The 22,690-nt window shown below is 43.8% G+C and overlaps 1 protein-coding gene across 1 annotated transcript in view; it reads right to left on the reverse strand.

Annotated features, from left to right (window-relative positions):
* Positions 1 to 21,361, reverse strand: part of LOC139550398 (GTP-binding protein REM 2-like) — a 30,720-nt gene extending 9,359 nt beyond the window's left edge. The window contains exons 1-4 of the mRNA XM_071361275.1: positions 21,065 to 21,361; positions 19,201 to 19,516; positions 18,454 to 18,527; positions 9,201 to 9,378 (exon numbers count right to left, since the gene is read on the reverse strand). Coding sequence (XP_071217376.1) covers positions 9,201 to 9,378; positions 18,454 to 18,527; positions 19,201 to 19,516; positions 21,065 to 21,076 — 580 coding nt within the window. The 5' untranslated portion in view covers positions 21,077 to 21,361. The remainder of the gene's footprint in view (positions 1 to 9,200; positions 9,379 to 18,453; positions 18,528 to 19,200; positions 19,517 to 21,064) is intronic.
* Between the last annotated feature and the right edge of the window lie 1,329 nt (positions 21,362 to 22,690).

Genomic DNA, 22,690 nt, shown 5'->3' on the forward strand with positions numbered 1-22,690 from the left:
TTCCGTTTTAGGACCACTATTGTTTTCACTATATATTCTACCTCTTGGTGATGTCGTTCGTATACACAATGTCAACTTTCACTGCTATGCGGACAACACTTGACTGTACATTTCGAAGCCCCAAAATTGCCTACCTGGAAGTCTGTGTTTCAGACATAAGGAAGTGGATGTCGGCAAATGTTTTACTTTTAAACTCGGACAAAACAGAGATGCTAGTTCTAGGTCCCAAGAAACAAAGAGATCTGCTGTTGGATCTGACAATTCATCTTTATTTAGATTTTTTTTAACCTTTTATTTAAATAGGCAAGTAATTTAATAACAAATTCTTATTTACAATGACGGCCTACACCAGCCAAACCCGGACAATGCTGGGCCAAATGTGCACCGCCCTTATGGGACTCCGAATTACGGGCAGTTGTGATACAGCCTGGATTCAAACCAGGGTGTCTGTAGTGACACCTCAAGCACTGAGATGCAGTGCCTTAGACCGCTGCGCCACTTGATAGTTGTACAGTCGTCTCAAATAAAACTGAAGGACCTCGGCGTTACTCTGGACACTGATCTCTCTTTTGACGAACATATCAAGAATATCTCAAGGACAGCGTTTTTCCATATTCGTAACATTGCAAAAATCTGAAACTTTTTGTCCAAAAATGATGCAGAAAAGCTAATCCATGCTTTTGTCACTTGTAGATTAGACTACTGCAATGCTCTACTCTCTGGCTACCCAGATAAAGCATTAAATAAACTTCTGTTAGTGCTAAACATGGCTGCTAGAATCCTGACTAGAACCCAATTTTTTTTATCATATTACTCCAATGCTAGCCTCTCTACATTGGCTTCATGTTAAGGCTAGGGCTAATTTAAAACTTGTTAGGGCTAGGGTCCTTTTTTCTCAATTTCCGCCTGACTGACGTGCCCAAAGTAAACTGCCTGTTGCTCAGGCCCTGAAGCCAGGATATGCATATAATTGGTACCATTGGAAAGAAGACACTTTTGAAGTTTGTAGAAATGTTAAAATAATGTAGGAGACTATAACACAATAGATATGGTAGGAGAAAATCCAAAGAAAAACCAACATATAATTTTTTTGGAGAGCCCATGCTCTTCCAATAGAATGTATAGGTAAAAAATGAAATCTAGCTCCCAGTATGCAATTCCTATGGCTTCCACTGGGTGTCAGTAGTCTTTGGCTTGTTTCTTCCAAAACGAGGAAGAATTATGAGTTTTACCACAGGGATACAGACTTGGAAACTCATGTATGCGTCGTGATGAGGAGGGCACACACCTGCTAATATCGTTTTCCTATTGAACATACTTCTTTCCGTATGAAATATTATAGTTTAGTTACATTTTAGGGTATCTGAGGATTGGATAGAAACATATTTTGACTTGTTTTAACAAAGTTTAGCGGTAGTTTTTGGATTCCTTTCTCTGCATGTTGAACGAGTGGATTACTCAAATCGATGGCGCCAACTAAACAGACTTTTTGGGATATAAAGAAGGATTTTATCTAACAAAACGACACTACATGTTGTAGCTGGGACCCTTTGGATGACAAATCAGAGGAAAATTTTCAAAAAGTAAGTGAATATTTAATCGCTATATGTGAATTTATGAAACCTGTGCGGGTGGAAAAATATTTTGATGTAGGGCTCCGTCCTCAAACAATGGCATGGCATGCTTTCGCTGTAAAGCCTACTGTAAATCGGACAGTGCAGTTAGATTAACAAGAATTTAAGTTTTTAACCGATATAAGACACTTGTATGTACCTAAATGTTTCATATCCATAATTTTTTTCCACCGGGACGCCTAGCCTTATTAATTAAAGGTTTTACTGCTAACCTACAAATCATTACATGGGCTTTGCTACCTATATCTCCGATTTGGTCCTGCCGTACATGCCTAAACGTATGCTACGAACACAAGATGCAGGCCTCCTTATTGTCCCTAGAATTTCTAAGCAAACTGCTGGAGTCAGGGCTTTCTCCTATACCATTTTTATGGAATGGTCTGCCTACCCATGTGAGAGATGCAGACTCAGTCTTGACCTTTAAGTCTTTACTGAAGACTCATCTCTTCAGTAGGTCCTATGATTGAGTGTAGTCTGGCCCAGAGGTGCGAAGGTGAACGGCAAGGCACTGGAGCGACGAACTGCCCTTGCTGTCACTGCCTGGCCAGCAGAGACAGCAAGGGCTGTCCACTGGGATTCTTCCATGTCCTCCCTAGGAGGTTCCATGCCCTCCCACTTGAGTAGGTTGAGTCACAGACGTGATCTTCCTGTCCGGTTTTGCTCCCCCTCGGGCTTGTGCGGTGGGGGAGATCTTCGTGGGCTATACTCAGCCTTGTCACAGGGTTGTAAGTTGGTGGTCTGTTGATATCCTTCTAGTGGTGTGGGGGCTGTGCTTTGGCAAAGTGGGTGGGGTTATATCCTGCCTGGTTGGCCCTGTCCGGGAGTATCGTCGTACAGGGACACAGTGTCCCCGGACCCACCCGTCTCAGTATCAAGTATCTATGCTGCAATAGTCTATGTTCCGGGGGGCTAGAGTCAGTCTGTTATATCTGGTGAAATTCTCCTGTCTTATCTGGTGTCCTGTGTGAATTTAAGTATGCTCCCTCTAATTCTCTCTCTCTCCCTCCCGGAGGACCGGAGCTCTAGGATCATGCCTCAGGACTACCTAGCCTGATAACTCCTGGCTGTCCCCAGTCCACCTGGTCGTGCTGCTGCTCCAGTTTCAACTGTTCTGCCTGTGGCTAGGGAACCCTGACCTGTTCACCGGACATTCTACCTTGTCACGGACCTGCTGTTTTCGAATCTCTCTCTCTACCTCACCTGCTGTCTCGACCTCTGAATGCTCGGCTATGACAAGCCAACTGACATTTACTCCTGAGGTACTGATCTGTTGCACCCTCTACAACCACTGGGATTATTATTTGACCCTGCTGGTCATCTATGAATGTTTGAACATCTTGAAGAACAATCTGGCCTTAAATGGCCATGTACTCTTCTGGCACAGCCAGAAGAGGACTGGCCACCCCTCAGAGCCTGGTTTCTCTCTAGGTTTCTTCCTAGGTTTTGGCCTTTCTAGGGAGTTTTTCCTAGCCACCGTGCTTCTACATATGCTTTGCTTGCTGTTTGGAGTTTTAGGCTGGGTTTCTGTATAGACCTTTGTGACATCTGCTGATGTAAAAAGGGCTTTCTAAATACATTTGATTGATTGAACTCTTTGGCCTGAATGCCAAGGGTCGCGTCTGGCGGTGGCAGCATCATGCTGAGGGGATGTTTTTCAGCAGCAGGGACTGGGAGACTAATCAGGATTGAGGGAATAATGAACGGAGCAAAGTACAGAGAAATCCTTTATGAAAACCTGCTCCTGAGCACTCAGGACCTCAGACTGGGTGAAGGTTCACCTTACAACAGGACAATGACTCTAAGCACACAGCCAAGACAACACAGGAGTGGCTTTGGGACAAGTCTATGAATGTCCTTTAGTTGCCCAGACAGAGTTGGGACTTGTACCCGATCTAACATCTCTGGAAAGATCTGAAAATAGCTGTGCAGTGATGCTCCCCATCCAACCTGACAGAGTTTGAGAGGATCTGCAGAGAAGAATGGGAGAAACTCCCCAAATACAGATGTGCCAAGCTTGTAGCATTATACCCAAGAAGAATCGAGGCTGTAATGACTGCCGAAGGTGATTGAACAAAGTACTGAATACTTATGTAAATGTGATATTTCCGTTTATTGGTTTTAATACATTTGCAAAAATTTCAAAAAAACAATTTTTGCTTTGACATTATGGGGTATTGTGTGTAGATTGATGAGGGGGAAAAAACGATTTAATCCCTTTTAGAATACGGCTGTAACGTAACAAACTGTGCAAAAAGTCAAGGGGTCTGAATACTTTCCGAATTCACTGTATATATACATAGTAAGAGAAAGAGGAGAGAGAAATAACTGTGCCACAGCAATACCATAAATACATTCTATGACCTAAACCCATATCTCAACCACAGGCACCAAACAATACAGTCAATGTTAAGTAGTCCACCAGCCAGGCAAGTTTTCTTCCTTATTCAGGCTCCAATATCGGACAGGGAGTCAGGGCTCAGAATACCGTAGATCGATGGATACAAAACACAGATGTAGCATTTCCACATCGATGACCACATCATTACTGTGGTTCTCTCTGTGTCTCACACACACACACACACACACACACACACACACACACACACTCTCTTCTGGACAACCTATACTAAACAAAAAATGTTTCACCCAAAACAAAAGGTCTCACACCCACACTGTACACAAATACCGACTCTTACAACTGTCCCGATTCAATCACTTTTATTCACACACCCCTGCAACAGCCCCTAGTAGCATAGACACCCCAGTCATTTCTCCTCTCTCTTCTCTGACGCTCCTTATCACAGCCTTCCACACATGGCACAGGCAGTGTCACCCCCACCCCCCCCCCCCACACACACTGAGAGGGGAGAGAGAGGTGTGAGAGTGTGTGCATGTGATTGCCGGCTGGTGTTTGTAAGTTTGTGCGGGTGCGTGTGTGTGGGTGCTTGCATGAGTGTAAAGATAGTGACACCAGTCCTCTGTGCTAGAGAGATAATCCAAATAACAACAGAAGACAGGAGGCATACAGCTGAATTCCCCCAGCGAGGGATAAGATAGGAGGGAGAGCCACGTGTCCATAAACACCTCTACAAGTACGTAGAGGTCACTGCTTTCATTGATAGAATAATAATAAAAGGGTTTTCTGTTGCTTACTGTAGGCTATGTGACTATGAGTTTTGCTATGAGTTTTGCATTGTAATCACGGAAATGTATACAGAGACAGTTGCCATAGCAGTTGCCATACCAGGCGGTGATGCAACCGGTCAGGATGCTCTCGATGGTGCAGCTGTAGATCTTTTTGAGGATCTGGGGACCCATGACAAATCTTTTCAGTCTCCTGTGGGGGAAATGGTGTTGTTGTGCCTTGTTCACGACTGTCTTGGTGTGTTTGGACCATGATAGTTTGTTGGTGATGTGGACACCAAGGAACTTGAAACTCTCGACCCGCTCTACTACAGCCCCATCGATGTTAAATGGGGGCCTGTTTGGCCCTCCTTTTCTTGTAGTCCACGATCAGCTCCTTAGTCTTGCTCACATTGAGGGAGACGTTGTTGTCCTGGCACCACACTGCCAGGTCTCTGACCTCCTCCCTATAGAATGTCTCATTGTCTGTGAATAGGCCTACCACTGTTGTGTTGTCAGTAAACTTATCGATGGTGTTGGAGTCGTTCTTGGCCATGTAGTCGTGGGTGAACAGGGAGTACAGGAGGGGACTAAGCACGCACCTCTGAGGGACCCCAGTGTTAAGGATCAGCGCGGCAGATGTGTTGTTGCTTCTCCTTACCACCTGGGGGCAGCCAGTCAGGAAGTCCATGATCTAGTAGAGGGAAGTGTTTAGTCCCAGGGTCCTTAGCTTAGGGATGAGCTTTGTGGGCACTATGGTGTTGAACGCTGAGCTGTAGTCAACGAACAGCATTCTCACATAGGTGTTCCTTTTTCCAGGTGGGAAAGGGCAGTGTGGAGTGCGAATGAAATTGTGTCATCTGTGGATCTTTTGGGACGGTATGTGAATTGAATAGGTGTAGGGTTTCCAGGATGATGGTGTTGATGTGAGTCATGACCAGCCTTTCAAAGCACTTCATTGCTACTGATGTGAGTGCCATGGGGCGGTAGTCATTTAGGCAGGTTAACTTCGCTATCTTGGAAACAGGGACTATGGTGGTCTGCTTGAAACATGTAGGTATAACAGACTCGGTCAGTGAGAGGTTGAAAATGTCAGTGAAGACACTTGCCAGTTGGTTCGCGCGCATTCTGAGTACACGTCCTGGTATTCCGTCTGGCCCCCGTTCTTGTGAATGTTGACCTGTTTAAAGGTCTTGCTCACAGCGGCTACGGAGAGCGTGATCACACAGTTGTCCAGAACAGCTGGTGCTCTCATGCATGCTTCAGTGTTGCTTGCCTTGAAGCGAACATAAAAGGCATTTAGCTCGTCTCATAGACTCGTGTCACTGGGCAGCTCGAGGCTGGGTTTCCCTTTGAAGTCCAGAATAGTTTGCAAGCACTGCCACATCCGACGAGCATCAGAGCCGGTGTAGTAGGATTCAATCTTAGTCCTGTACTGATGGTTTGTCTGAGGGCATTGAGCGAGTCACTGGTACTTCCTGCTTTAGTTTTTGCTTGTAAGCAGGAATCAGGAAAATAGAATTATGGTCAGATTTGCCAAATGGAGGGCGAGGGAGAGCTTTGTATGCGTCTCTGTGTGTGGAGTAAATTTGGTCTAGAGTTTTTTTCCCTCTGGTTGCACGTGACATGCTGGTAAAAATGAGGTAAAACATATGTAAGTTTTACTGCATTAAAGTCCCCGGCCACAAGGAGCGGCGCTTCTGGGTGAGCATTTTCTTGTTTGCTTATGGCATTATACAGCTCGTTGAGTGCAGTCTTAGTGCCAGCATCGGTTTGTGGTGATAAATAGACGGCTACGAATAATATAGATGAAAACTCTCTTGGTAGATAGTGTGGTCTACAGCTTACCATGAGGTACTCTTCCTCAGGCGAGCAATACCTTTAGACTTCTTTAATATTAGACATTGTGTACCAGCTGTTATTTACAAATAGACACACACCCCCACCCCTCTTCTAACCAGACATAGCTGTTCTGTCCTTCCGATGAAGGGAAAACCCAGCCAGCTCTATATTATCCATGTCGTCGTTCAGCCACGACTCGTGAAACATAAGATATTACCGTTTTTAATGTCCCGTTGGAAGGATAATCGCGAATGGAGTGATTGCATTTTGGCCAATAGAACGGATGGTAGAGGCGGGATACCCACTCTCCGACGAATTCTCACAAGGCACCCCGATCTCCGTCACCTGTATTTTCGTCTTTCCTTCACGCGAATGACGGGGAGTAGGGCCTGGTCTCGGGGAAGCAGTATATCCTTCGCATCGGACTCATTAAAGAAAATATCTTCATCCAGTTCGAGGTGAGTAGTCGCTGTTCTGATATCCAGAAACTCTTTTCAGTCATGAGAGACGGTAGCAGCAGCATTATGTACAAAATAAGTTACAAACAATGAGAAAAAATGAACAAAATAGCACCGTTGGTTAGGAGCCCGTAACGGCAGCCATCCCCTCCGGCACCATTATCCAAAGGTAGTCAACATAATTTCCCGGCCCTAAATGTTTGCTCTTAAACCCACTGGAAGCCATTTCACAGTAAGGGCTCTTTTCAATCTGTATATGTTACAGATTGTGCAATATACATTTAAAGGTCATTTAAGATTGAGCCAACATATTCAGGATTTACCGTGAATGTAGTCTCCACTAACGCAGGAACATTGCCTTTAAATTTAAATCACTCTGAACTTCCATAATATGGATTGAATAGAGCCTAACATCACCAAGCCAAAATGATACTTATGCGTTCTTGAGGTAACAATAACACAGTTCCATTTTTTCTCCCATAAGGAGATTGCAATTGAAAACATGCATCTTCCCATATTGCTCCTCAAAGCAGCCAGAAATAGATTTTTGGTGATCACAGATAAACAGTTTATCTGTGAAATACAGATATGAGCGATAATTGGCATAATACAGAGGCCCAGAATAGATTAACCATGACGATGACCAGCATCCCGGAGTCACCTCTTCACTGTTGGAGTTGAGACTGCTGTTTTGCGGGTACTATTTAATGAAGCTGCCAGTTGAGGACTTGTGAGGCGTCTGTTTCTCAAACTAGACACTCATGTACTTGTCCTCTTGCTCAGTTGTGCACCGGGGCCTACCACTCCTCTTTCTATTCCGGTTAGAGACAGTTTGTGCTGTTCTGTGAAGGGAGAAGTACACAGCGGTGTACGAGATCGTCAGTTTCTTGACAATTTCTCGCATGGAATAGCCTTCATTTCTCAGAACAAGAATAGACTGATGAGTTTCAGAAGAAAGTTATTTGTTTCTGGCCATTTTGAGCCTGTAATTGAACCCACAAATGCTGATGCTACAGATACTCAACTAGTCTAAAGGCCAGTTTTATTGCTTCTTTAATCAGTACAACAGTTTTCAGCTGTGCTAACATAATTGCAAAAGGGTTTTCTAATGATCAATTCGCTTTTTAAAATGATAAACTTGGATTAGCTAACACAACGTGCCATTTGAACACAGGAGTGATGGTTGCTGATATTGGGCCTCTGTACGCCTATGTAGATAGTCCATAAAAAATCTGCCGTTTCCAGCTACAATAGTCATTTTCAACATTAACAATGTCTACACTGTATTTCTGATCAAAGTGATGTTATTTTAATGGACAAAAAATGTGCTTTTCTTTCAAAAACAAGGACATTTCTAAGTGACCCCAAACGTTTGAACGGTAGTGTAGTTTACTTAATAAAAACCTATAAAAAATGTATTGTCATTTCGCTCCAGTTGTAGACATGGCTACTGCGCACTCACTACTTTACCTCAGATGCCAACCTATGTCAGTGAATGATGAAGCCTTTAAGAGAGAAATTGAGTTATTCCGACTAAGTAGTGAGGCTGCCTTCATCGTAAAAATCTCATAATGTGGTTGTTATCGGCTGTGTGTGCATGGCAGGCAACTGTCTCGTGAGCTCTAAGCGGCAGCCAAAAGGGAGCAGTTGCTATGGCTACTCACATGCAGAGATGATATCTGCAGAGCTGATTTCTGAGTGTAAAAATTAGCACGGGATGGAATAGGAGTGATTTTTATTGGGCGGGACAGGAAAGTTCTGCCGTTATAAAACTGTTGCAGGATCAAGACAGTACGGTAAAAAAATTGACAGGACAAGAAGGGACAGGAATGGATTTTCACTCCTGTGCCAACCTCAACCATACTGTACTGAGACATTGCAGGTGTTATGATGAGAATGGTTGGGAAAAGGGGTGGGGGTTATATTGTATCGACTGTAAGTAAGTATTTTATACATTTGCATGCAATACTGTATTATATCTGTACACTGCACTGTAGGTGATTACATGAGAATGGTGTCACAAGGTGGAAAGGAGAGACCCTTAGATTGATTGACAGGAGGCACGTTAAAAATATATGCCTTGGGCACTCATGTGATAACGGTGTGTATGTGTGTTACATTATAGCGAGGATGTCCTCCCTACCCTCTGTGCTGATCTCTCGACAACGGACAAGGTCACTCTTGTTGCCCACGAGGATGATGGGAGTGTGGGGCAGTGACTCCCTGAGGATGAGGCGGAGCTGTGCAGTGCGCTGGAAACTCCTCCTGTCAGTCACCGAGAACACCAGGACAACCACCTCACACTGCAGCGTGGACAGGTCCTGCATCACACACACGCACACACACACATACACATTAATGACACTGATACACACTTGTTCTCTTCTCAACAACCTACATTATGTTTATATAAATATATTTAGCATTTTTTATGTTTTGTTGGATAGCGTAGAGACTGAGAGAAAGAAAGGTAAAGAGTGGGCTGGATTCAAACCCACGTAAACATGTATATTGACCACTACACCACCCAGGCTACAACCTACCTTGTTGTAATGCATGTAACATAATGAACGCTTATATCAGAGGGAGGATTTAAGATGATTACCCAGCTCTGAAATTCTGAATTTGAATCATTGTAAATCAGTACTATTGTGCCAGTTCTTATCCCTCACCACCTGGCATAACGCTTATTTTAATCCTACTTTAGGTTCTCTGCTGAGTGGACTCGCAGGGGCTTTGTCCTAAATCCAACACAACACATTGTGCCCTTGTGAACTTCCTGCTTCAGTTTGAGACTTCTGACCCTTTTAGTGGTGGCCACTCCCCACTGAAGCACTGGGCTTAAATGATGTCTCCCCCCATCTAGTCCTGGCCTGTATAGTAAACTGTGGCTCTGGAGGACAGGCCTCTCTGATTCACTCACTCACTCAGGCACACAGAAGGAGAAGAGCTGCCAGCCCCCTTTCTTAACCCACCATTGCCAGCCCTGTCTGACTGTGTCTGTTTCAGTCTGTGTGCCCTACATCCACATGGATCTGAAGGTAAATTTCAACCCTCTGGAGAGCATCCACCTGAAAATTTCCCAGCTCCTACAAGCCAAAGAGGATTGTACCCCACAGCAGGGAATCCATGGTCTCCGGAACCCACTCCATCTCTCTCTGGAGGAGGGAGGGGAGTTAGCGGCGCGGAAGTGAGCCTGGCCACCTGTCACCGTCAGGGCTTGGTGCAGGGGGAGGAGAGGGGAGGGATGAGAGACGAGAGGAGTGGAGGGGGATGAGAGGAGGGAGGAGATGGGGTAGTGGAGTGGGACTAGCGGGCTTTGTGGAGCAGGGAGAGACAGCCACTAATCTTTGTAAGCAGCCAAGAGAAACACGGCCACATCGGAGAAGGATGGGCGGTGTCATGACAGAGAGCTCTCCAGGGTAACTGTGACAAAATAAAAGGGCTTTCCATCAGTGGGATGCTTGATAACTCAGCACTGTGTTTGTCTTCTAGTCAGTAAGCTCCTCTCTGTTCTGTTCCACTCAGACCATCTGTCATGGTATACTGCCCTCCACACACACACACACACACACACACACACACACATTTATTTACAGCTTGCATACGTGTACTACACTCTCACATGCAATGCACACACACACACACTCAAAGTGAGCTTGTGAGAGTCCGGTAACTTGTCATTTAGCATATGTCCCCATATAATCACCAAAGAAAGAGTACTGATGCACCACGGCCTCCTGAGTAAAAGCCATAAACAGAAACAACTGAAACCTGATGTTTTCACCATGAATCTCATTCAGGATAATGTGTAAATGCAATGCAGGAAAACGGTGAATATACATGACATTAGACATAATTTTGTCAAATATGTTTTGAAGGTAAAAGTATATATATATATATATTTTTTTTACAAAGAAAGCTGAATGATTTCCAATGCATTTCTAGACATACAGTTGACTTGTATGCTTAGACTCTCTGATGAAAGATTCCAAAAGAAAATACAATTCATTCTCTTACTGTATATTATTCTCTCCAAGACAGTCTGCATTCTCTTCCTGTGGTCCATTGTTCTTATTTTAAATGTGTGTTGTTCTGTTCTTGTCTATTAGTGTTCTGTATGATGTAATGTTTCATGTTTCATGTGGACCCCAGGAAGAGTAGCTGCTTCTTCAGCAATAGCTGAATGAACTACCAAATACTGTGTCCCATTGTAACGTCCTGACCAGAGTTATGTGTTTTGCTTGTTTAGTGTTGGTCAGGACGTGAGCTGGGTGGGAATTCTATGTTGTGTGTCTAGTTTGTCTGTTCCTATGTCCAGCCTAATATGGTTCTCAATCAGAGGCAGATGGTAATCGTTGTCCCTGATTGAGAATCATATATAGGAGGCTTGTTTTGTGTTGGGATTTTGTGGGTGTTTGTTTCCTGTCTCTGTGATTGTCTGCACCAGATAGGTCTGTCTCGGTTTTTGCACATTTGTTATTTTGTATTGTTGTTTGTAGTGTTTCACTTGTTCTTTATTAAACATGTTTAACACTAGCCGCGCTGCACTTTGGTCCTCTCCTTCACCCCTGGAAGAAAACCGTTACACCCATGTTAAACTCTGAACTCTGTAAAAACCACTCAAATCTATTTGTTCTAGATACTGACCGCTCTATGCAGACAGACACACACAACAATAGATACTGACCCCTCTATTCAGACACACACAACACTGCTCTACATATAAACTCATCAAAAAAAGAAACGTCCCTTTTTCAGGACCCTGTCTTTCAAAAATAATTCGTAAAAATCCAAATAACTTTACAGATCTTCATTGTAAAGAATTTAAACACTGTTTCGCAAGAATTAATGAACATGCACCTGTGGAACGGTCGTTAAGACACTAACAGCTTGCAGATGGTAGGCAATTGAGGTCACAGTTATGAAAACTTAGAACACTAATGAGGCCTTACTACTGACTCTGGAAAAACACCAAATGAAAGATGCCCAGGGTCCCTGCTCATCTGCGTGAACGTGCCTTAGGCATGCTGCAAGGAGGCATGAGGACTGCAGATGTGGCCAGGGAAATAAATTGCAATGTTCGTACTGTGAGACGCCTAAGACAGCCATACAGGGAGAATGGATGGACAGCTGATCGCCCTCGCAGTGGCAGACCACGTGTAACAACATCTGCACAGGATCGGTACATCCGAACATCACACCTGCAGGACAGGTACAGGATGGCAACAACAACTGCCCGAGTTACACCAGGAACGCACAATCCCTCCATCAGTGCTCAGACTGTCCGCAATAGGCTGAGAGAGGCTGGACTGAGGGCTTGTAGGCATGTTGTAAGGCAGGTCCTCACAGACATTACCGGCAACAACGTCGCCAATGGGCACAAACCCACCGTCGCTGGACCAGACAGGACTGGCAAAAAGTGCTCTTCACTGACGAGTCGCGGTTTTGTCTCACCAGGGGTGATGGTCAGATTCGCGTTTATCGTCGAAGGAATGAGCGTTACACCGAAGTGCTTCCAAGGTTTTCTACCATAAATGTTGCACTTTAAAGTTGTCAAATAATTATAGACACTTGCAGCAGACAGTGTATTTCGATAGGCTTGCCGGTGCAGTAATGAATGGCTCTACACTGAGATCCATTCGCTCACAGCTGGCTCAGACCTCCAGCATCGAAAAAGCCTGGTGGTGCAGACAGGTGTGGTCAGCCTGTTAATAGAGAGAGGAAGTGCTAGAGAACCAACTCACAACCATCAAAACACATCCCATTGGCCCTGAAAGATGGTGGCTGATTGTCTGCATGAGTGATCTACACGGAAGATGGCAAATAGTACAGTAGAGGACATCCAGGTCCCGGCCAAGCATGTGCCGGCTATTTTAGGAAGCTGGATGACTTATTTAAGCCTGACGTCAAGACTCCCAGTCCCAGGGCTAGCTGAAGAGAAGCTCGGAGCGCCGCTGTGGGTGTGTAGATTCTTTGAGCGCTGTGTGTGTGTGTGTGTGTGTACTCTGTGAAATGTTCTGTGATGATGTGGCTGTATGGCGGCTGATAGTGTAGGACTCGGTTGCTTTGACATGGAAGAAAAAGGTACAACTAGCAGCAGGTGTGAATCAGCTGGGAACCAAGGAACCACTCTAAAATCACAATCTAGTTATTTAAATGTTTTCTTATCCTACAAAATACTCCAAATAATTGGTTGGGTTATGATGAGGCACATGCAGCTTTAGTAAAACCAGTGGTTCCCACCGACTCTGCAAGCCAGAAGCTTTGTAGCCCACTGCTTCTACAACTACATGATGTAATCCATGTTGGGGATTTGTTCAGTCCACTGGTCACCATGGTAACCTGGGGAGGGTGGAACACAGATGGAATAGGGGCCTAGCTAGAGTTAGGCAAAATCCTCTGGGGCCAGTGCACACTGCACGCATGCTACGCATACAAGTACGCACACACACCCACAATTCGTTGCAGTGCTGCTGCTGTCAGGGTCAACGTGGCATCAGCAGTGAAAGAAGGGTGTTGGTGAGTGTGTTTGAATGACTGTGTGTGTGTATGTGTGTGTGTGTGTATGTATGTGTGTGTTGTGGCGAGCGGGAGCTGGTCCAGTCTGCTCTCTCTCCTTACTGCTGCTGGGCTGGAGCAGCTCCAAACCCCACTGGCCTGCTCATGTTGCCATGGCGTAACACCTGCACTTGTATAAACATGCAGAGAATAACACATGTAATTGACTTTCAGAGAGATTTAACTACACTAAAAAAGGGTCCGTTCTGAGTAAGAAAGGAAGCACACGAACGAGAGGGGCAAGAGAGAAGGAGAGAGAGAGGAGATGGATTTTAAGATGAAAACTGCATTGTTGGTTAAGGGCTTGTAGGTAAGCATTTCACTGTAACGTCTACACCTGTTGTATTTGGCGCATGTGACAAATACAATTTGATTAGATTTTTTGTAGAAAAGAGAGGGAAAAGATGGAGGGAGGAGAAAGAGACAGCTTTACTGAAAAAAACAAGACCAGCGAGATAAAAAGGAGGTGAAAGAAAGCTTGAAAGTTGATTCCCTTTTAGAGAAATGCCTTGAAATGGAGTTCCCCTGAGCGCGACGACACTACCGATGTAAAAAATCTATATATTTTTTACGTTACAGCCTTATTCTAAAATGGATTAAATTGTGTTTCCCACCCCGTCATCAATCTACACACAATGACAAAGCAAAAACAGGTTTTTAGATATTTCTGCAAATTGCTTGGCACACCTGTTTTTGGGGAGTTTCTCCCATTCTTCTCTGCAGATCCTCTCAAGCTCTGTCAGGTTGGATGGGGAGTGTCACTGCACAGCTATTTTCAAGTCTCTCCAGAGACGTTCGATTGGGTTCAATTCCGGGCTCTGGCTGGGCCACTCAAGGACATTCAGAGACTTGTCCCGAAGCCACTCCTGCGTTGTCTTGGCTGTGTGCTTAGGGTTGTTGTTCTGTTGGAAGGTGAGGTCCTGAGCACTCTGGAGCAAGTTTTCATCAAGGATCTGTCTGTACTTTGCTCTGTTCATCTTTCCCTCAATCCTGAATAGACTCACAGTTCCTGCCACTGAAAAACATCCCCAGAGTATGATGCTGTCACCACCATGCTTCACCGTAGGGATGGTGCCAGGTTTCCTCCAGACGTGATGCTTGGAATTCAGGCCAGAGTTCCATCTTGGTTTCATCAGACCAGAGAATCTTGTTTCTCATGGTCTGAGAGTCCTTTAGGTGCCTTTTGGCAACTCCAAGTGGGCTGTCATGTGCCTTTTACTGAGGAGTGGCTTCCGTCTGGCCACTCTACCATAAAGGCCTGATTGGTGGAGTGCTGCAGAGATGGTTGTCCTTATGGAAGTTTCTCCCATCTCCACAGAGGAACTCTGGACCTCTGTCAGAGTGACCATCAGGTTCTTGATCACCTCCCTTAACCAAAGCCCTTTTTCCCCGATTGCTCAGTTTGGTCGGGCGGCCAGCTCTAGGAAGAGTCTTGGTGGTTCCAAACTTCTTCCATTTAAGAATGATGGAGGCCACTGTGTTCTTGGAGACTTTCAATGCTGCAGACATTTTTTGGTATCCTTCTCCAGATCTGTGCCTCGACTTAATCCTGTCTCAGAGCTCTACGGACAATTCCTTCGACCTCATGGCTCGGTTTTTGTGAAGAGTGAAGAGGAGACTCCGGGATGCTGGTCTTCTAGGCAGAGTTCCTCTGTCCAGTGTGTGTTCTTTTGCCCATCTTAATCTTTTCATTTTATTGGCCAGTCTGAGATATGACTTTTTTTTTCAACTCTGCCTAGAAGGCCAGCATCCCGGAGTCGCCTCTTCACTGTTGATGTTGAGACTGCTGTTTTGCGGGTACTATTTAATGAAGCTGCCAGTTGAGGACTTGTGAGGCGTCTGTTTCTCAAACTAGACACTCATGTACTTGTCCTCTTGCTCAGTTGTGCACCGGGGCCTCCCACTCCTCTTTCTATTCTGGTTAGAGACAGTTTGTGCTGTTCTGTGAAGGGAGAAGTACACCGCGGTGTACGAGATCGTCAGTTTCTTGACAATTTCTCACATGGAATAGCCTTCATTTCTCAGAACAAGAATAGACTGATGAGTTTCAGAAGAAAGTTATTTGTTTCTGGACATTTTGAGCCTGTAATCGAACCCACAAATGCTGATACTCCAGATACTCAACTAGTCTAAAGAAGGCCAGTTTTATTGCTTCTTTAATCAGTACAACAGTTTTCAGCTGTGCTAACATAATTGCAAAAGGGTTTTCTTATGATCAATTAGCCTTTTAAAATAATAAACTTAGATTAGCTAACACAACGTACCATTGGAACACAGTAGTGATGGTTGCTGATAATGGGCCTCTGTGCGCCTATGTAGATATTCCGTTTAAAAAAATCTGCGGTTTCCAGTTACAATAGTCATTTTCAACATTAACAATGTCTACTCTGTATTTCTGATTAATTTGATGTTATTTTAATGGACAAAAAATTCAATTTTCTTTCAAAAACAACGAAATATCTAAGTGACCCCAAACTTTTGAGCGGTAGTGTACATTTGCTAAAATTTGTCATTATGGGGTATTGTGTGTAGATGGATGAGGAAAAACATTAATTTAATTAATTTTAGAATAAGGCTGTAATGTAACAAATTGTGGAAAAAGTCAAGGGGTCTGAATACTTTCTGAAGGCACTGTGCTGTATCTACCTCAAATACCTCATACCCCTAAACATTGGCTCGTTACTGGTACCCGTGCATAGCCATGTTACCGTTACTCATTATGTATTTATTATACCCGTTATTATTTTTCTATTATTTCTCTTTTTTCTCTCTCTGCATTGTTGGGAAGGGCCCGAAAGTAAGGATTTCACTGTCCGTCTACACCCGTTTTTGTCATGAAGCATGTCACAAACACTTTTCTTTTATTTGATGCAGGATCTTAATTTAAACCAGACATTTTTGTATGGGTTGACACATTTTTCGTAAGGGAAAATCAAGTCTGACATTTCATAGTGGAAATGACAAAAACTTTTCTAGCCTTTTTATACCTCAAATACACTACACGTTTTAAATGTCCTGTATTTTAGGAAAGTTGTCCTGCAACAGGATGATAAAATTAAGATCCACATCTGTAGGTTTAAATAATTCACACTTAGTAAACTAGGGAGTACTCCTGGACATCTGGTATAAAGTCCATGTGTACACACTACAGCATTGAGTGTACCATCATCATAGAAGGCTATTACCTGGTTAATATTAGACTATTACCAAGTGTACTTTATCATAATGAAATCCTCAGTGCCCCACACACACGCAGTATTAACACAGATCAGCCTTAGTACAGCTGTGTTTCTCTAGAACTCAAATATTTGAATACGACAAAACAATCTCATTCATGTTCAAATTTTTCTGTCTGATATTTGGAGGGTGGTAATGCCGATTCATGTCTTTATTACATATTTAAATAATTAGCCTGAATGCGTACAGTCCTCTCTCTTCTGTCAGAATTTGGAAGGGATTTTGAATGGGCTTTGAAAGCAATTTCAAGTTTTCTAAGTGAGGGAAATAAAAAGGGCTAGTAAATGATTGGCTGCCACTGCCTCAGGGTGGCGACACACACACACACACACACACACACACACACACACACACACACACACACACACACACACACACACACACACACACACACACACACACACACACACACACACACACACACACACACACACACACACACACACACACACACACACACACACAACATCGCCTTAGACCAGCTGTGCTCCTCTAGCCTCTTTATAACTCAAATATTTGAATAGAACAAAACAATCTCATTCTAAGACCATTTAAAATCCCTTTCAAATTCTGCCAGAAAAGAGAGGACTGTACGCATTCAGGTTATTTATCAAAACATGTAATGAAGCAAATCATCTGCATTACCACCCACCAAATATCTGTACTCTGGAGCAAATCATCTGTATTACCACCCACCAAATATCTGTACTCTGGAGCAAATCATCTGCATTACCACCCACCAAATATCTGTACTCTGGAGTAAATCATCTGCATTACCACCCACCAAATATCTGTACTCTGGAGTAAATCATCTGCATTACCACCCACCAAATATCTGTACTCTGGAGTAAATCATCTGCATTACCACCCACCAAATATCTGTACTCTGGAGCAAATCATCTGCATTACCACCCACCAAATATCTGTACTCTGGAGTAAATCATCTGCATTACCACCCACCAAATATCTGTACTCTGGAGTAAATCATCTGCATTACCACCCACCAAATATCTGTACTCTGGAGCAAATCATCTGCATTACCACCCACCAAATATCTGTACTCTGGAGTAAATCATCTGCATTACCACCCACCAAATATCTGTACTCTGGAGTAAATCACATGAATGTGAAAGCAATTTCAAGTTATCTAAGTAAGAGCTAAAAAAAGGCTAAAAGGCAAATAATCTGTGGCTGCCACTGTCTCCGGGTGGCTTATCTATTCAAAATGTAGCGGCATGAACAGGAATGCAATCAGTGTCATAAAGGCAAAGTGAAATAGATTCAGAGAGAAAGAGAGAGAGACCAAGACAAGACAGACAGTACAGAGAGAAGTAGATGAACATATAGACAGCAGTAGAATGACAATGTAGAGCAGTGGTGTCAAACTCATTTCATGAAGGGCTGATTTTTGTTGGTTTTTGTTATTTCCATTCAATTTGGGTCCAATTAAGGCCTAGACAACCAGGTGAGGGGAGTTTGTAACTAATCAGTGACCTTAGTTGATCAATCAAGTACAAGGGAGGAATGAAATCCCGCAGACACTTGTCCCTCCGTGGAATGAGTTTTGACACCTGTGGTGTAGAGAATGCCTTAAATACCTGTTTCCAGTTGTCATAAATGATCACTGAACTCTCCTCATCGTCAACGGACACTGTGCGCTCGTAGCCTTCTCCTGTAACCAAACATGACACATGAACATACACAACAATGCTTCCACATAAAGTGATACACAAACACATGATAACACACACTCATAAATGGTTTGAGGTGGATATGCAAGAAAACATTCAGCCTATTGATTAAAGTTAACTGAGGCCCATGTCTGGTATTACACAATGATAGGCTGAGGAGTTGGAAGCACATACAGATATGGGACAAGGTTATGGTAGCCTACAGTACGGTGGCCCACATAGAGCATTAAGGTTCCAGAAATAGCTATGTTGCAAATACCTTGACTCTCCAGGATTCTAGGAACCATAATGAATACTTTGTGGTCTGACTCTTCATGACATGTCTCTGGCACCACCTCTTACAGAGCAGTGTGCCCATCACTCTGCTGGAGCATTGATTGGTTGAGTGATTGGCCCAAGACTGCTGTTATTATCACCCTGACCTTTCAGACAGCCTAGTGACACAGAGTGCTTTTTTGGTTTATCTTGTAATTTCTCTGCCTTTAGAGTGCACTCAGAAAATGTGAAAAGTAACTCTCAACCTCATGAATCAGAATGATGTTGGTCTTTTGTGGTGGCTGACATAATGCGATTGACATAAAGTAGATACCACGTGCACACTGCACCCACACTACAATCCACACACAAATATAGACACACATTGAAGAACTTTACCACAGGCTGTTTCAGAGTCCACCGACAGAGATCTGTCTGACAGTCCAGCCAGGGACAGAGCCAGCGATGATTTTCCAACCCCATTCTGCCCAAGTAGTACGATCCTTATAGCACTCCCATGATACCCCTCCGCCGCCTGACCAAATGATTCATCCTGGCAAACAGTGTCACTGATTGGCAGTGTGGATGGTTCGTCAATCCCTGCTATCCAATCACGGTCCTCTGATACGGCCTCCTCCCGCCTCAGCTGGTGCTTGATTGGTAGAGGTGTGCTTCCTCTTCTCAGAGGGGGAGCGGTGGTAAGAAACATACTGTACTGAGAGAGACAAAAAGTAGGTCGTGAGTACACGCCCCAATGGACATGACCCTTATGAGCATGGAGCTGAGTGAATGTTAATGCAGGAGAAGAAGAGTTACATTTGACACAAATAGTTGACACAGTAGGCCTACTACTATGGAAGCAAATGCTGCGTTTAAACACTAATCGGTCTTCTGACCAATCAGATCAGCTCCACGGCTTTCGTGGAGTGAAATGTAACGATGCTTCGTGGGGAGCGGTTGTTGATGTGTTCAGAGGGTCCCTGATTCAAGCCCAGGTTGGGGCGAGAACAGGGATGGAAGCAAGACTGTTACAATGGGACTCTGGGATCCATTAGCAGAAAATAGGTCCAGAACATAAATGTCCATGAGCCCTCCTCCTGCATGTCACACACAAAAGCAGATAGACATGTCTACAGTAAGCTATGGGCTCTATGCAAGCAAAACGTAAACACATACACCTCGTATAGGCCTACCTAAACATTTGTGTGTGTGTGCATATGCAAACACGCACAACACACACACACAGTATCGAGACTTCAGTGTTCTCTGGTTTAAACAACAACCAAAGCCATCAGTTTGTGTTTCTGGGAGCATTCAGCGTGTGTACTGCAGCAGATCAGTCAGATGACCTCCATCTATAGGCTCTATGCAAGCAAAACGTAAACACATACACCTACGTGTGTGTGTACAGCAATTCATCTAGCTGGAGCACTCACCCTGGGAGCCAGCACAGAGCCAGGAGCAGGTGTGCCTGTGGCTGAGCTCCACTCAGTGACACACAGGGATAGAGTGTATTGCTGGACTCAGGCACAGTACCAATAAGAATAATTGAAAGGGTGTAATTAATTAATCACAGTCTTTGTTGTCAAGGAGATGCAGGAGAGCAATAAAGAAAGACACAGAGAAGGATCGACTGACAGGTGAGAAACTAGGACAAACCGTAACACAGAGAACATTGGGCAATAACAAAATACTACAGTACAATACTGTAGGCCTACAGGCAATGCTTTGTTGCTATACTTCTGTTTGCTCATGTTATTACCACTGTAGAACATAAATTGCTCTGGCTGCTAGGCTACTGTTGGTGGTGTTGCCACTATAGTGGAATTATTAGACCCGCTATTATTTCGCCCACTGATGATCACATTTTAGTTTCGAATTTAACATGTCGAGTAATTATACTGTAAAAACATCATAATAATGATCCTAATTTATTATAGAAGAGAGATGAGCCTGCTTATGAAACAAATACTAATTGATGTGTCAGCACCTTTCGGGAGATGACAGACAACGCGGATCGAGAGTGTGAGTTGTGCGCGTAAACATAGTGACAGCTTTGTCAGCGTGCACGTGCTACTAGAATTCCACATATCGCGAAGCTCCCAAGCCAGCTCCGTAGTCTTTCTGCTAAAGACGTTGTGTAGCATACAGCGCACCGGTATGTAGCTTAAAGATGCAATTTGTTATAGTCTACTGAACTCAAAGAAAACGTTTGGCACATAAAAACAGTGAGGTCAGTGCTGACATTTTTGTGTCACCTTACCTGGTCAGTCATCGTGTTCAATTCTTCCTCTATTTTCCACAAATAAAGTCCCTAACTGCGACCACAATCCATGTCAAGTCATTTGCGCTCGGGAAGTATGGATGAGAGAGAACAAAATAACCGCACCAAATATCAATTAACATTGCGAAACCATTCTCCGGCTGGTAATTCCTCCCGAAGCCCCTTGGTCTCGATGTGTAGGTATTGATCGAAGATGAGTGCAGAGCATATGAATAGGTAGCCTGGTCTACACCTGCGCCTGGGAGTGTTATGAATAAGCGGCCCTTCTTGTGCACAGAAAAAAACGTTAGCACGCCCCCTTCTCATCCCCTCCTCTTGTCCCAACGCCCAAGGCTGCCCTTAGTGTATACCTGAGCTACACAGCTCATCTCTCCCACTCTCTTTCTCTCACGCTCTCTTTCAATTAAATTAAATTCAAGGACTTTATTGGCATGGGAAACATATGTTAACATTGCCAAAACAGTGAAGTAGATAATAAACAAAAGTGAACTAAACAATAAAAATGAACGTTAAACATTACGGTCACAGAAGTTGAAAAATAATAAAGACATTTTAAATGTCATATGTCTATATGCAGTGTTGTAATGATGTGCAAATAGTAAAAGTAAAAAAGGGAAAATAAATAAACAGAAATATGGGTTGTATTTACAATGGTGTTCATTCTTCACTGGTTGCCCTTTTCTTGTGGCAACAGGTTACACACATTGCTGCTGTGATGGCACACTGTGGTATTTCACCCAGTAGATAAAGTTTATCAATTCGAATTCTTTGTGGATCTATATAATCTGAGGGAAATATGTGTTTCTAATATGGTCATACATTTGGCAGGAGGTTAGGAAGTGCAGCTCAGGTTCTTGAGAGCCAGATCTGCCTACGGTGGCATTTCTCAATAGCAAGGCTATGCTCACTGAGTCTGTACATAGTCAAAGCTTTCCTTAAGTTTGGGTCAGTCACAGTGTTTGTGAACAGAGCCCCAGGACCACCTTGCTTAGGGGACTCTTCTCCAGGTTCATCTCTCTGTAGGTGATGGCTTTGTTATGGAAGGTTTGGGAATCGCTTCCTTTAAGTTGGTTGTAGAATTTAACGTCTCTTTTCTGGATTTGGATAATTAGCGGGTATCGGCCTAATTCTGCTCTGCGTGCATTATTCGGTGTTTTACGTTGATATTTTTGCAGAATTCTGCATGCAGAGTCTCAATTTGATGTTTGCCCCATTTTGTGAATTCTTGGTTGGTGAGTGGACCCCAGACCTCACAACCATAAAGAGCAATGGGTTCTATAACTGATTCAAGTATTTTTAGCCAGATCCTGGTATGTCAAATTTTATGTTCCTTTTTATGGCATAGAAGGCCCTTTTTATGGCATAGAAGGCCCTTTTTATGGCATAGAAGGCCCTTTTTGCCTTGTCTTTCAGATCGTTGACAACTTTGTGGAAGTTACCTGTGGTGATGATGTTTAGGCCGATGTATGTATAGTGTTTTGTGTGCTCTAGGGCTACGGTGTCTAGATGGAATTTGTATTTGTGGTCCTGGCGATTGGACCTTTTTTGGACAGGCATTTCCTTTGGGAGCTAACATGAGTCTGCAGGTCTCAGCCAAGGTTAGTT

This window comes from Salvelinus alpinus, chromosome 23 (assembly GCF_045679555.1).
Source record: "Salvelinus alpinus chromosome 23, SLU_Salpinus.1, whole genome shotgun sequence".
In the NCBI taxonomy this organism is placed as follows: domain Eukaryota; kingdom Metazoa; phylum Chordata; class Actinopteri; order Salmoniformes; family Salmonidae; genus Salvelinus; species Salvelinus alpinus.